We start from the raw sequence: 17,865 nt of genomic DNA on the forward strand, positions 1-17,865 counted from the left end.
TGTGCTCAGACGCGAAAGTATTGATTTTTTCCGAGGAACAATAATGTCATTGACCTTGTGTAATCCCGTTAAACTTGATATAACCTTGATTATTGAATTCGACATTGAAAAACTAAATGACAAATTGAATTTATTTGAATATTATTTACAATTAACGCTAATTATTATAGTAACAGAACATACCTTCTGCGACAGTATTGGATTTCCAACCTCCGTGACTTTTCGCTAATTCTCTTTCGATTGCATATCCGAGAATAATCGATACTTGCGGTTTTATAACGGTACAAAGCTGACTTGTTATTGGCTGAACACCTGTAAGCTGAGTTGTCATTGGCTGAAAACACCTGTATTTTAATGAGAAGGTGTACTTTAATGACATGCATTAAAGGACTGCAACCAGGTGTATAATTACTACATTTGGGCATGGTCGAGCATAAAAGTTATTTTTTAAATAACTATAATATAAATTTATGTAAGTTATAATGTTCAATTTCTTTTTTCTGATTTCAGACTTGCAAGTTTCATGTTACGCTCCGAGGATTCCAAGTGAAAACTGTTCTCTCATCGAATGCGGTGTACTACGTCATTACTAATTACTTATTACTACAACCTAAATGAGGAAATTCTTAAAAACTTATTAATAATAATTGTTATCTTTTAGCTATAAAGAAAAAAACTGCCTGCCGCTTGCCTCACTTCCAAATATTTACTTGCAAGAAACAGTTACTACTAAGAAAAAGTCAAGGTCAATGGTTAACATACATTAAACGTTTAAGAAAAGAAAATGGTTATTTACCATTGCATTGCCGCTACTGCTGTTGTTAATGGAACTATTATGTAGGAAATAATAATAGAAAATGCTTCCTTTGGCCATCTGTAAAAATTCTACCTTCCTGCTTAAATAAGGCAATGAATTTAATAAAAGAATGTAATAGATCCCTTTGTTTTTTTTAATTATTTCTAGGGTTATAGGTTTCATTTTTTTTTATTCAGTGTTCTCATGTCATACACAGGGTGAATATTAACTATTGGGACAAACTTCAGGAAGTGATTCCTGACAGAAAAACGAACAAAAATTTTCATCTGAACATGTCCGGAAATACATGTGTTCCATGTAAGACGGCAACACTGTTCTTCATGATGTTACTTCCCTAGTAAAAGTACTAGTCAGGTTCGTATCAATGTTTGGGCTGGGATTATTGGTGACCACCTACTTGGACCAGGTATCCGTGATTCCTGCAGATCAGTTTGCCTTCCTTGCTGGAAGACATGTGACTGGCAGTACGACAAGTCATGTGGCTGGTGCATGATGGAGCTCTTCAACTTTTTCCCGGGAGATGGATCGGACGAGGTCCTGTTGCATGGCCCTCCCGGTCACCGGACTTAAGCTTACATGGTTTTTGCTTGTTAGGGCACCTGAAAAGTGTCGTCTATGCTGAGCCAGTTCCTGATGTGCAGATACTTGAACAACGTGTGAATGCAGCCTGTGATACTGTTCGGATATAAGCTGGAACATTCTAATGGATACTTCAATCCATATGCGACGCGTGGGTGTTAGCATTGAGACTCATGGGGGTACTTCGAACGCCTACTCTATAGTCGGAAATGAAATGGCTAGTATCGTGCAATGGAATAGAATGTAATTATGCTGTATTCCGGATTTTCTATGCATTTCCGGACATACGTTCACGTAGGGTGACCATACGTCCCGATTAATCGAGATTGTCCCGTTTTTTAGCATTGAAAAACCTGTTCGGACTTTTTCTTTCAATAAATAGGATTTTGTCCTAATTTTTTGCGTAAGTTTGCAAGTTATAAAATTTTTACAAGTATGCCGATAAATTTTACCTATAATACTTGCATACTGTCGACATGAAAGATATTTCTCTATGCTATAGATTGTGTCTATTAATGATGGAAATATTTAGGTTGGTACTACCTGTTTTATTTATCGATAGAACGATAATATTCGAGACTTTTTACCGTTCTTTTGTCCAGTTGTCACATTCAGCTAGGGTTTTAATGAATTTAATGCGTGTTTATATTGAATATTAGAAATGTGTTTTACTCCTTATAACAATGCCAAAGAGTCAATGCAAATTTACAGAAGAGCTTGAAAAGAAATGTCCTTGTTTTAAAGCTACGGCAAATAACTATTCAGCTGAATATAACTTCAGTGATTTGGATTCATATTTGCTATCAACACCTGAGTTGCTGAATGCAATAGCAACTTCTGCCAAGTATGACTAGAGTAAAGAAAGTAAATAAACCCCTTTAGAAACCTAATTTCTGACTTGAGCTAAATATTAATGAATTTGAAAGTGCATTTAATTTCTTCTTATTGCTATAATACTATTTTAACAAGTATAACTTGGAATTATTAACATTTGTTCCTTCTTCTAGTGTTATTTACGTTTCATTTTGATATTATATATATATATATTCGTCTTATGGTTAAATGTAAATGAAATACTGGATTTTAGAAAAACATGGTATCCCACTTTTTCCCTGAAGAAAGTGATCAAAGCCCCACTTTCATTCAAAGGAACTATGGTCACCCTATGTTCACATGAACTTTTATGTTCCTTTTCCTGTCAGGAATTACTTTTTGTAGTTTGTCCCTATAGTTAATATTCATCCTCTATAGAAGCACATTCAGGTATTTATACAATTGAGAATATTATATTTCACTCCAAATATCCAAATAAAATTAATGTATTTTAAATATTCTGACATGAGACATTACTTTCGTATTTCTTAATTTGCATTATCCATAATTTAAAACATATAAATTCAAAAAGATAATTCGAAGATTGCTTACTATATGTTTATATTAATTGGCTACAAGATTCTTTACCCATAACCTCACAATTTTTAATTCATAGCCCAGTTTAAGTAGCCAGGTACATTTTTGAAACAGTGCTGTATACTCATATTTTTAGTGAGAGCTTATTTGCTTTCCAAAGACGTAAATTACATATAAATATATACAAAATGATATACAACCAAGATATGTACAAGTAAACCTATAAATGATGAAACGAGAAGAGAGGTTCCAAAAATAACGTCATTAAAGTTATATAATCTTCCCTTAATTATCTGGTGCATTACGACAGGAATTAGATATCAACATTAGATTTACTGTAAAAATTTGTTGATTGGTAGAAATCTCACATCATTTATCAGCATGAAATTCAAGTATTAGTAATATTTTAAATTATTACAAGATTTCCGCCATATGTAGCATCACTCCAAGGATTGAGTGATGATTATGTACCAGATGATTAACTTCCTATAAAAGTAAGATGCAGAAGAGACTTTTTTTAAGCCATTATGATATAATTTTCTGTTCTTTGTAGGGATGATGGTGGTGAGTTAGGATACTTGCTGTGAGATAAAACAATGTCAATTATATACACCCATATATTTGTCAATCAAGTTTAATGACGTCATTTATTGTAACTCTCACCTTCTGCGAGCTAACTAATCATATCTATGTACATACTGAATGTCTGTGTTTTCATTTGTACATAATGGTAATATTATTCTGAGTTATTAATAAAGAAAAATAATGGACGCTGCCGTACTGAAACATCATTCTAATGAAAATTTGAATTAAAACCAATGTACATTTTGTAATGCTCATAGATTTCATAATTTAAAGAAAATATAATTCAATACTATGTAAAGCTACAATAATTATATGTTATGTAATGTGTAAAAATTGTATAGCATGGGATGCATGATTTGTCAATGACTGGAAGAAAATGAAGACAGAATGGTGTGAAAATGTTTGTAAAGTAATATATAAGGCCTCTTGGAATAATTAATACCCCATTTTGCACAGCAAAGAATAACTGGAATTTTTTCTTAAACAGTTGAACTCCGATTCATTCAATTTGTAGTGAACTTGGAGTTGAATTAACTTAGAAATTGTATTGTATTCTAATCACCTAATTTTTCGTATGACCTAGGAAAGAAACACACACTAATATTAGGATATTTTGCTATTTTTTTTTCACAAATTCACTTCAGATCTAAAGTAAATATTCCATATATAGATCTGTACTAAATTTAATCATTTCAGAATATGAGTTCCATAACTTACTGGACTAAGAAAAATGTAATATAATTTTCTCCAGCTATATTTGCACGTGCATCTGGGGAAAATTCAAATAGTCCCTGCAATTCATATCCTTCGATACTTATTTTTTTAAATGCCCTTAATCATATACATGGTTAACGATTTTATTTCAGTTTACACATGCAGCGTTGTAATGCTTTGTGAATCGTGTGAATCTTATTATAGAAATCGTTATATTTTTGCGAAATTACAACTCTTTTTTGCACTAAGTACAGTTTCGGCAACTTAATGATTTTCAAATGAAAATACGAAGAAGTAATATTCTTTTACATATTGGAACATTTTGATAAACAGTAATATGGAATTACCTAAGAATATGTTCACATTTAGTTACGAATTTTGTTTAGAATAATATCATACATTGAGTTTAAGGGGTGATTAACTGCCTTATACCGGCTAATGTTAAATTTCCTTATTTTATGTCCCATTGGCTCAGGAATTATTGAAGACATAATAATTAAATTTTTACAGGATAAAGACACAAGGTTTCTAAGAAATCTGAAGTAGATTTATTAAGAAATATGAGCTGTAAAAAAGATTTTAATTTTTTAAGTAATGTTGATTTTATTTTGTTATTTTAATGCAAATGCCCCACCTTCTCAGGAACTATAAATTGTTTAAGGATGACATTTTAAACAAACGTTGAAAAGAATACAGTAATGAAATGTACTCACATTGAGTGGTGTATGACTATTTCTTTGATCAGAAAAAAATACACAAAATATAACGAAATAAAATGAACATTATTTAAAAAAAAATTAAAACTTTTTTGTAACTTGTATTTCTTGACAAATCTGCGTCAATTTTCTTATAAACTGTATATCTTTATCCTGTAAAAATTTAAGCACAGTATCTTCAATAGTTTCTGAGATACTGGATCATTAATTATCCATATTTAACAAGGTAGTTAATCTTCCCTGAAAATTAAAGTACGACGTAGAAATGTTTGTTTATCTAACTCTATAACCATTTTAAATACTTTAAGATCTTCATTGTTGTATTTGAAAAGGATTAGGCATTGTTATACTGTATCAGAATTTCTGTATCGCCCTGTACGTGATATAATCTGACGAGCAGTAGATCAATTCATTTCAATTCGTAAGAAATCAACGAGCATTACAGCGCAAACATTTTAAAGGTATTGAAATTGATTTAAATCGTGTTGTCATTTTTGTTTCCGATTACGCGTACAATTCATTTGTTTCTATTGTCACGTGGCGTGTAAAGGAAAAGTTGACGTTTGCAAAAAAAAGGTTGTTTTATGTCGCATACAACTGTACTAAATGAGGTGTGCAAAACCAAAAAATATTATTTAAGCTTAAAATATAATATGTAATTTTCATTTTCAGTTATGTAATTATTTTTTTTTCCGTTGATTATAATGAATTTTACATGTTATTAATCATTCTGGATAAAGAAATTATGATGGAAGTTTCTAGTAGCTTGAAATACGATTATTGAATATCACTCCCAAAATTTTCAGTCAGATATTGTATCATGTAGCGTGTATATTCCTCTGTATGCGTTATTGAAATGCCTAGAGTTTTTAATAATTATGTTATTATGTTGACACCGGATATTACTGAAGAACTGCATGGGCTTAAAAGTTATGTTCCAAATGGCTAAAATATGTATAAAAAGGAGTAATATGGAGGAATTTAATCCCAAGTGATTCAAACTGTAAATAAATATTAAGATACTCGTTTACGTATTGTCTTTAATGGTGCTTTTTGTTGTGAATTTGTGTTTATACTACAGAATTTGATTTTATACATTCAAGAAAGAAAACAATTGTAAGTGACTGGTCATATCGTTTCTGTCTAGGCAACATAAATAAATTCAGAATTGCTGACTTACCGTGTTGCTTTGTAAGATCCTTTTCTAACATTATATTTCTGACTTTCTTCCTGGTAAACTGCATGAAGGTATACCGTCTTAATTTTCATGGAATGTGCACACTTGAGTTCACGTTTCTGAAATAATACAATGATTTCTAAATATTGTATGTAGAACTGTGTCAGATTGATGAGGTATTTAAAATGTATACTGGTGAAAGGAACATTCAACGTACTTCTAAAGCGGGGAATGGTATTCCCATCAAATCACTATGCATACACCAAGAGATTTAAAGTAAAAAAATATGATTACTAGTTTTCGTAGTGACAATATAGCTTTGAGTTCCGAGAAAGATTTTAAAATAGTATCTCGAAGTTTTACGTGAGATTAAAATTTTCAAAATGATATATGTAAGACTTATTTTAAGTTACAACAAAAGGCAAAAGACAACAATTTACATACCGTAAAACGGGGTGAATAGGGACGCAGGGGTTAATAGGGACGAACTTTCACAATTTTTTATTTCTTTGTCTCTAAGAGCAAATATAATAATAAGGTAGGTGTCCCTGATATGGCCATGCTAAGGTTTGAGAATTTTTCAGCCGCCATTTTGAAAAAAAATGTAAACCGCTTTTTTCTTACTCGTTCTCAGTCTAATGGACTTTCTTAAAACAATTTCCTTTCCCCATAAAAATAGCTTTAATCGTACAAAAAGTCCCAAATTCCAAAAGTCTACCTAGTGGCCATATCAGGAACATGTGCACATGATATGGCCACCCTTGTTCCATATTCTACAAATCGTGATTGTTTTCAGTTTGATAGCGCAGTTGTGTTAAAATTAAATAATTTTGGTGTAAAATAAATAAAAATGACACTTAATAATCTTTTTTTATAATTCAAAAGTGTAGTCAAAACAGGTTTTTGCATAAAAATTAAGTTGTTTTTCTTAAAATACAAAATTTTGGCATAATCCCAGCTATGAGGCATATAAATTTGTCAGGTGAAAAAATAAAAGCCCCCCTCGCGTATGTGGTACCTAAGAGGTTACGTCCAATTTCGGCTTCCCCTTCAAAATTTTCTAGAGCTCCTTCAGGGGAGCAGCGTAACCCGGAGTGAGACTAGTGGCCAACAGGCTTGGAGCTCACATATTTAGTTTTGTACAACCCCCAACCCCTTGCAAGGACGCGTTTTGCGTACCTTTTAAATTTTCCTCCCAATTCTCCTTCGATTTTTCGATTTTTCGATTTTTCGAATAAAAGTGAAATGAACTTGATATGGCCATGGTGCATTTGATATGGCCATATCAGGAGCAGGTAGGCTTTCACGAAAATCGTTTGATTATGAACAACTCGTAAAAGATACGCCATCAACTACAACACCAATCAACAGAACATTAAAAACTGAATGGAGTACGATGGTTTTCATGAAACAAGTCTTTGAAAAATATGCATAAAACAAAGGAGACTTACCAGAGAAAAATAAGAAGAGGTCACATGAAAACCGAAAAACAGGCAACTGACGCCATATTGATCAACCTGACTGGATGGAAAACGATCAAGTGACATACCAGGATGCCCTTTCACTGGAAGCTGCTGCAATGTAGCGGATTTTTTGGTTAACTAACTCACAATAGGGGGGTGGCCATATCAGGAACATGGCCATAACAGGAGCACCCACCTTAATAGTGCTTATTTGTTTACTCGTTATGAATAAAAACATAAACACTCTTATTATTATGTTTACTCTTTGTCACAAAGAAGTAAATAATAGTAAAAATTCGTCCCGATTCACCCCTGCGTCCCTATTTACCCCATTTTACGTTATAGTTTTAATTGATGATTAGATTTCCTTTTGTTCCAGATAATAAAATAAATACTTTATAGCTTTTCCCGTGTATGAAAATTCTAATCTCCTTTTTAGGAAAATGAATATTTCATAAAAATTTAGAATTTTATTTTTTAGTTAGCATATTTACTTCAGTACTATAATTGCTTCACAATAGAAGTAAATGACCTAGATAACATACATCGCACGCAACATAAAAGTCAGAAGATACTAGTGTAACTCCGATTTCCTTCTGAAAAAAAAATATTTTCATTTTCTTCTTGCATCATATCTTATTCATTGTTTGGAGACCACCGGAAGTAGACCACTTTACGCGATGAGCTCATATATTATGAATTCCATTGCTATATATATATATATATATATATATATATATATATATATATATATATATAGGGTTTTGTACACCCTATTTTTAATTCAAGGCTTAAAACATTCTATTTAAGAAATTTAAAGTTCCACTTTGAAATGCAACTCATAAAAGAAAAGTAATAATTCTCGTGGTTGCTTGGTAACAAAGCTTTAAATATTTAAAATAAAGTAAATTTTTGTGCTATTTCGCACGAGAATCAGTTAGAACCTAACACTCAGTTAAGTGTTAAATACGGATATCTCCGGTTACCGGTTGTACATATTACATTTCCTGCCTAAAGTAACCGGCAACAGGGGATGAGCCGTGAAACACTTGACGAAATAAGATATTTTGGAGCACGCTGTTGTTTTGTATTATGTTTCACTGCCTCAATTATGATGAATCACGTACGTTTTAAGTACTTTTATTTAATTAGTTCTTACTCAAGCCATGTGCTAGGCTATGAGGTAAAAATGCTGAGAAATAATCTTGAATGAAGCTGAGTGGACCCTAAGTAAGAGAATAGGTGAAATACACAGAATAACATTTTCCTCAAAATACAGTAATTGAGGGGATGTTTTTACGTTCTTGTATCACTTACTTCCTAAGTGCTTCCACTAAATCCATGCTCTCTCTCTCTCTCTCTTTTTTTTTTTTTTTTTCCTAGAGCTCAAATCCTTTGAGCAATGAAAGGTAGGCATGCTATAGGAAGAAAAGGATTTCTGTCATAGTATCTCTCTTTTTGCAACGGAAAGCGTATCTGTAGTGTGTGTGTACCAGATATGGAACGGGGGTTCTACTTTGTCAAGTAATAAAATAAGGTATTTAATTTGAGTGGTAAGAAGATCCAGTAATATATCGAGTTGTTGCTCACAGATTTGAGTTCAAATGTCAAAAGCAAGAGTGGTTTAAGTCGCCTGGTTGAATAATTCCGCATTTCACTCTTCTAAGAGTATCATAACATTCACATATAAGTGTTAACCCTTAACTTGACAAAGCTCCGTTTCTCACACTAGTTTATTAAACCGTGTCGGACCGTAAAGAAAACAACTATCGCAATGTCCATATTTTTATGTGTTGTACAATATTATAATGTTGTGCATTTTTTTTCTATTGTTCTATTAAAATTATAGCATATAGGCTATTGACCTTTTGTATCCTATAGGATATATTGTCAATTTAAGGGTTAAAATATTTAAAACTTCAAATTCCCACAACTATGATAAATACAGGGTGATTCAAGAAGATTGTGCAATACTCTAGGATGTGATTTCTGGCATCATTCTGATAAAAAAAGTTCATATAAACATGTCATACTTTTTTTTAATTGAGAGAGTTACGTCCTCCTGAATGTTAAACATAAACGTAGATATGAAGATTTAAGAATTTGAATTATTTACAACAGTGGTTACGTTATTACTCACATGAAAAATCTGTATTAAAGCCTGTTTTCAAAAACCCCACCTTCTGCAGCAATACACGTGAACTGCGCGCGCCGCATTCCCTAACTTCCGTTGTTCGGATCTAAGTAGATACGTTGTATGCAGTGTTGCCAACAGTTGTTCGTATGATCCCGCTAGATGACTTTCGAAAACCCGCGATTTTCTAGCAAATATCTCTAGATTTTAATGTATACTTATTATTCAATAATAATAATAATAATAATAATAATAATAATAATAATAACAACAATAATAATAATAATAATAATAATAATAATAATAATAATAATAATAATAATAATAACAACAATAATAACAATAATAATGATAATAATAACAATAATAATAATGATAATAACAATAATAATAGTAATAATAATAACAATAATAATAGTAATAATAATAATAACAATAATAATAGTAATAATAATAATAACAATAATAATAGTAATAATAATAATAGTAATAATAACAATAATAATAATAATAATAGTAATAATAATAACAATAGTAATAATAATAATAATGATAATTTATTTATTTATTTATTTATTTAGAATATTAATGTGCGAAACAACAGCACAAGGCCAATTACAGTTTAGCACAGGTACAAAACGAAACAAAACAACAAATGATGATGAGAATGAATGATAGAAAATGGCAATGAGATGAAAATACAATCAATACTCAATTGACCAAAATGCAACAAAATAAATAGCACAAATAATATTATTAAAATTAGTTCAGTGAGATAATTAAAATGATGGCAATTAAATAAAATGTATTATAAATGAATTAATGAAACCATATAAATGAAGACAGGAATCATATAATTAATATTGTAAGTTATGCAAATGACGAGAATAGTATGATACATATCTAACAATGGCATAAATAATAAAACTGACATAAAACTCGAAAAGTATATACTACACATTAAATGGATCCAAGTTCAATCCATGCAAATTAGCATATTTAATACATCTGCAGACCGGAGACAGAGATTTAGAATTCCTATTATAAAACAATTTATGAAATCTTAAACCCTTAGCAGGAATACGAAGACTGATATTGCTTATGAAAGATTCACAATCAATATCACCCTTAATGACTTTACAAAAAAATAAATAATCAAGATCCTGACGTCTGGTGAACAAACTACCGCAATTGAAATATTCGCAATTAGTCTCATAGTTATAATCGAAATTTGGTAAAAATCTATAAGAACACAGGGAAATAATTTTTTTTTTAATATTCTCCGATTTAGCCGAGTCAGTGGAAGTAATGGAGTTCCAATAGCATATAATAGCAATAGTAATAGTAATAATAATAACAATAATAATAGTAATAATAATAATAGTAATAATAATAATAACAATAATAATTATTTATTTGTTTATTTATTTATTTATTTATTTATTTATTTATTTATTTAGAATATTAACGTCCAAAAACAACAGACAAGGCCAATTACAGTTTAGCACGATACAAAACAGAACAAAACAACAAATGATGATGAGAATGAATGATAGAAAATGGCAATGATAATAATAGTAATAATAATAACAATAGTACTAATAATAATGATAATCATAATAACAATAATAATAACAATAATAATAGTAATAATAATAGTAATAATAATAATAACAATAATAATAGTAATAATAATAACAATAATAATAATAGTAATAATAACAATAATAATAATAGTAATAATAATAGTAATAATAACAATAATAATAATAATAATAATAATAATAATAATAATAATAATAATAATAATAACAATAATGCTCAAGATAGAGCATCCATCCGCCAATGAAACGACATCCGCCGCCAATGTAACGAATATTGCATACATTTTTCATTGCCAATGTGGCGCTATAAAGCAATTTTGAACACTTTTATCACAGACACAACATATTAAAATTCTTATTGCACTATATATGTTACCGTTAAAACCCAAAATCCGACAAAACCTGTTTGAACTAGCAAAAAGTAATTTTAAAATATAGATAGATAGAAAGCGAATTTTCGTAAGATCTAGAATCAATTGCAGGTTAGGTTTGGTTTGTATAGGTTTTTTTTAGGCTTTTACCAAACAAAAACCTAAACAAACCAAATCTAACCTGACATTGATTTTAGATTATACGAAAACTCACTTTCTATTTTTATTTTGCTTAAACTAGTTTTTACTAGTTGAAATTGGTTTTTACGGATTTCGGGTTTTAACGGTAACATATATAATATGGAATTATCACTACATTAACACATCCATTATTTCACAGAACACACACGTAATTTCGAAAGCCGCTTATAATGCTAATATGAATTTCATTTCAGAAATTTTAAAGATTAAAAACCGCTAGTATTCCCGCTAAGTGGGATAATATAATTTTACCCGCGAGATGGCTATCCAAAAAAGCTAGATTTAGCGGGAAAACCGCTGAATTGGCAACACTGGTTGTATGGTTGTTCAGTTATCTCTAACCGATCCTGATGTCACGAGACTTTGTGTCGCTGCTATCAGCTGTTCTGTAACACATACAGCTCCAAGCGTCCAGAGAGAGAGAGAGAGAGAGTTCACAAGAATGCGCGTTACGGAAGAAAGAAACGTTATTTTATCCGAAACTATTCAAAATCGGACACATGTATTTATGAACTTTTTTCGTCAGAATGATGTCAGAAATCGCATTCTAGAGTATTGCACAATCTTCGTGAATCACCCTGTATATGAAAGACTCAAAAGAAGGTCAGCTAATGATTTCATACCTATTAAGTTCATGACGAGTTGGAATTCAATAGAAAAATCAACTAATTTAATTTTTCGAAAGGCTGATCTTGATTATGTTCTATTAACTATTATTTCACAGAATCATTGCAACGAAGATATTTGCTTTGATAGGTATTTAAGTCGTGTTGAAATTATAGCAATCCAAAATTAATAATTAATTTGTAACAATTGGAGTATAATTAAGGAAGCATTCAAACCAATACTTTTAAAAGCACTAAACAAAAAACAAGTCTTTATATTGGATGCACTGTAATTAATTTTAAAGACATACGCCACTCTTACTTGAAATTGAGATTCCACAAAATAAATGAGACGTTGAAAATATGTCTGTAAACTGGTGTGTGTTTTGTTTGAGAAAGACTTTTACTATGCACATTTAATAATATGAAAACAATTTTTGTAGGTAGTAAATTAGGATGATGTTTTTTCAAAGAACAAAATGTAAGTAATTCTAAATCAGCTTTGTCAAAATTAAAAAAAAAGCAACCGATATCAATTGAAATCTTATTTATTTGTTAATTTATCACGATGCAATGAACTCATTCATTGTCAGTCTTAGGTATCATTGCAGTCATGGAGTACGCTTACGCACATTCTAATTTCAAATTTGTAGAGTAATGATAACTATTGTATTGTAAACCCCGTTGTTGCTAAGAGATTCATTGTTGAAATACAACCATCTTCACATAAAACCTCAGTAGAGTTGAGTTTATTATTGGAAGGAAGAAATGGATTTATCCACAAACTCCAAAATCCTATTGTTTTATCATTAAGCAATCCCGCTTTGCAAATATCCTAAAATTAAGATATCACACCCATTTTTACATACCTTAGAAATGCACGCATAGCACTTAGAAACACTGATAAGTTTACACTACTCGCTTTTCTATTGTTTATGAGTTTCAGATACAAGCATAATAACTGTCTGAGAATATATGACTGATTATAAATATATATCCTAGATACAGTAGTTTTGTCTAAAAAAATTATTTTGCCTTATTAGAAGTAAACAAAAATTTACATTTCTTAAAATATTTATTTTAAAACATAAGTTTATGTGAATGTATTTACATAAAACTAAGGTATTAAATGACTGAAATTAAGCAATATTTTCTTCAAAGTGCTCAGTACATCAGGGCCCTATTTCATGGAAGTACAAATTACAAATTACAGGCAAGAAAATTTACAGATCTACATATTTTTTACAAATTTTGCTTTTCACAAAGATACTCTTGTAAATTTGTAAGAAGTATAAAATAACAGGTTCCAGGCCATGATATTACAAATTCAGTTGTCATTTGTTTACAGTTTTACAAACTATATGTTACAAATTTACAAATTTTGTAACAAATCCTTACTCTGCTCTTGATATGGGTAAATAACTGAATTGGAGGTTATATTATTTTAAATCCTAAAATTGGGTGAAATGTATTTTGTAAAATAAAAAGAAAACATGTAGGCCTACTCTTCTTCTGGTAATGAAGAAATTGATATTTATCAACATAATCATCGTAGAAAAAACATTTCGATAAAGAATGAATGGTCAATTTAAACGTTTAGTGGAATTTAATCAGAGATTCAGGATAAGTGATGAAAAACTTGAACTGTAACTAAATGATATACTGTCCTTATTGCATTTATTATTCAGGCTGTCGATCAGTTACAGATTCAGGATATGTAGATATTATAAAGATATCAGTGCATAAACAGGTATATAAAAATGATAGACTTATATTGCGTCATATTAATACACCGATAGATCTGAAGAAAATGGGGGAAAAAATCCATAATTATCCCTATTACTAGGTACATCATATTTATTTGGTTTGTTGTAGCTAACATTCTATTCTGTTTTGTATTCATTGTAATGAATATTTATTGATATAGCTTCGACAATTACATTTGAAAAATGTATTATCTTACGTAAACCAAAGCCTATTACATAAATCATGGCCTACGTTATATAAATCACTGTTAGAAATACAGGAACATTTTTAATGTTTTGTGAATGCACATTTTACTGCAATTTATAATTACAGTATCTTCTGCCTGTAAATGTACATTTGTAATTTTTACTTTCGTGAAATAGACCCCGGTTCGTTAGTTTTCTGTGATCATATGTCATTAAAGCTGTCGAGGTAATTTATCAAGTTTTATTCAGAGGAATGGGTACACTGGATTTTTTCTATTGCTGCTATTGAATAAGGGAAACCACAGCCTTTCGAAGATTCACTATATCTTCATTCTTAGGTGAAAAAAGAAATAGGGGTAGGGTATCATACTCGTTAGAGTTGTTAAAAATATACTTAAACTGCTTCACTAACCAACTATTTTCAAGACGGTCCGACAGAATTACTATCAAGAAAAGTCGCATTATATCCCTCAAATGAATTATTATACAATTAAGATTAAATTGAGGCCCTGTATTACCAATATTAAGTTAGCTCCCATTAATTCCGTAGGGTTTGTATTACTGCTGCGCTCTTATGGTTAACATGTCGGCATCATACAATAATAATAATAATTAGAGATGAGCTTAAACGATATTTTCAAGTGTCTGTGGTGACTGTGACAATTAAATATCTGTGACTTTTATCGGTGATTTTGTCACACCGATATTTTATATCGATACGTAGCTTGAATTACATCGATATTTTGTCACACCGATAAAAAATTAGCAGGAAATATTGAAGAGCAGTGAAATATGAATACGATTTCTCTATACACACCACTCATCAGTGATTTATATGGGAAAATCCAACAAAGAAATTATGTACATGTACCATTAACAAATAAATACTTAGCTAACTGAACAGTAACATGTCAAAAGTTAACCTCATGTACCAAGAGGTTATATTATAGATATTGAACCAGTTGGTCATTTTTAAATGTAGTTGGGTATGGACAAATTGAGGTTATATAATTATCCTAATCGTTTTAAAAATTGATCCTTTTTATTGCATATAATATAATTGATAAATTATTTTAAGTCGTGCATTAACATTATAATATTGAGTCACAGAATAAAAATTAATGAAACATAAGTATTCGGAAAAATATCGGAAAATAATTACAAAACAAGACAGTTGTTCAGACAGGATTTTACACAAGATTAAGTACTGGTAACCAATGATGTTATTATTTAAATCGTGTAATAACTACATCATTTATAATAAGATGGGAAAAACTACCGCCAGATTGCTGTTATTGTATCATGCGCACGCGCAAACCTACGACTTAGAGGAGAAAATATCAGTCGCAGAGTACTGAATACGGAGCAGATTTCGATAGCGATATTTTGTCACAGATATTTCGCGTCATCAATCACAGGTTTATCTGTGACAAAAAAATACCTGTGACAAAATATCGGTTTGTGAAATATCGGCCATCTCTAATAATAATAATAATAATAATAATAATAATAATAATAATAAAGCGCACAAATTGTGCATAATTGAGAGTCACTTAGATTGAACAAAGTTAATCACGGATAGCTCCCGATTCCCACAGGCATCATACAATAACGTGCGGTGTGCTTTTAAAACATAATTTTGCCGACCGATTGTTGCTCTGTAGGTTCCACTCTAAGCGTCACGTTGTCACGTCTACTTCCTCAATAAGAATAAGCACTAGTTTGTTATATTGTTAAATGGCTATTATTATTATTATTATTATTATTATTATTATTATTATTATTTCATATACGAGTACGTTGACATTTTTAACTCTTAATAATAACTCTTTTTAATTTGTAATCACATACCTTAATGTTCGTCCTCAGCACAAGACATTGCAACCTCGGTTTTAGTCCACGTGGATTAGACAAGTAGGTGTCATTTAATAATGGAAGCAGCTTATTGGTTGCAATATTGAAATTGAGGCGAGTGATAGGAGCGGCGACATAAGAAATTGAAAACAATAATACAATTAAATTTCAAAGACCTGCCGAATGTTATGCACGAGGCCGCTCAAAGACCTGCCGCATGTTAACCATGAGAGCGCGGCGATAATACAGTAGGTAGGCTGTAAAAATGTCAAGTTTCTAGCTCTCTTATTTTCTGAGAAAAAGCTACATATATTATGTTGTGAATGTTTAACTTCCCAGAAAATGAGCGACAGATTATACATTAGAACTTACGTTTTCAAAAACACAGAATACTAAATATGTTCTGAAAATTCACGACAAAGTCAGCCACTACAGTCGTGAACAATGCCGCCAATTTATGAAACAAACTTTCAGCTATAAAACATGCCAAATCACAACATTCTTTACAATATCGTTTCAGAGAGATATACGAATATATAATTATGAAATTAAAAAGAAGTAGATTGATACGTAAAACGTATTTAGTAATTAAAAGCACAATTACAATAATTATAAACCAAATTACACAGAAAGTTCCAAATAATTATATGGGAGACAAAACAAATTTTGAATTGTTTTCAAATTCAAAATTTGACTCCTGATCTTATTTTAACACTTTAATTTCTATAGTTTTCTATCTGTCGAAGTATGGTATTCTATATTATTTTCATACTGTCTACAATTTTCACTGCTATTATTATTATTATTATTATTATTATTATTATTATTATTATTATTATTATTATTATTATTGTTACTTATTTACTTACTTACAAATGGCTTCTAAGGAACCCGAAGGTTCATTGCCGCCCTCACATAAGCCCGCCATCGGTCCCTATCCTGTGCAAGATTAATCCAGTCTCTATCATCATATCCCACCTCCCTCAAATCCATTTTAATATTATCCTCCCATCTACGTCTCGGCCTCCCTAAAGGTCTTTTTCCCTCCGGTATCCCAACTAACACTCTATATGCATTTCTGGATTCGCCCATACGTGCTACATGCCATGCCCATCTCAAACGTCTGGATTTTAATGTTCCTAATTATGTCAGGTGAAGAATACAATGCGTGCAGTTCTGCGTTGTGTAACTTTCTCCATTCTCCTGTAACTTCATCCCGCTTAGCCCCAAATATTTTCCTAAGCACCTTATTCTCAAACACCCTTAACCTATGTTCCTCTGTCAGAGTGAGAGTCCAAGTTTCACAACCATAAAGAACAACCGGTAATATAACTGTTTTATAAATTCTAATTTTCAGATTTTTTCACAGCAGACTGGATGATAAGAGCTTCTCAACCGAATAATAACACGCATTTCCCATATTTATTCTGCGTTTAATTTCCTCCCGAGTGTCATTTATATTTGTTACTGTTGCTCCAAGATATTTGAATTTTTCCACCTCTTCGAAGGATAAATCTCCAATTTTTATATTTCCATTTCGTACAATATTCTGGTCACGAAACATAATCATATACTTTGTCTTTTCGGGATTTACTTCCAAACCGATCGCTTTACTTGCTTCAAGTAAAATTGTCGTGTTTTCCCTAATCGTTTGTGTATTTTCTCCTAACATATTCACGTCAT

The 17,865-nt window shown here is 30.7% G+C and overlaps 1 protein-coding gene across 1 annotated transcript in view; it reads left to right on the forward strand.

The window, feature by feature from the left end:
• The window catches only part of LOC138703637 (acetylcholinesterase-like), a 2,088,928-nt gene extending 2,080,090 nt beyond the window's left edge, over positions 1 to 8,838 (forward strand). The window contains exon 10 of the mRNA XM_069831694.1: positions 511 to 8,838. Coding sequence (XP_069687795.1) covers positions 511 to 618 — 108 coding nt within the window. The 3' untranslated portion in view covers positions 619 to 8,838. The remainder of the gene's footprint in view (positions 1 to 510) is intronic.
• Positions 8,839 to 17,865: the final 9,027 nt, after the last annotated feature.

The sequence above is a fragment of the Periplaneta americana genome, chromosome 7, assembly GCF_040183065.1.
Source record: "Periplaneta americana isolate PAMFEO1 chromosome 7, P.americana_PAMFEO1_priV1, whole genome shotgun sequence".
Classification (NCBI taxonomy): Eukaryota; Metazoa; Arthropoda; class Insecta; order Blattodea; family Blattidae; genus Periplaneta; species Periplaneta americana.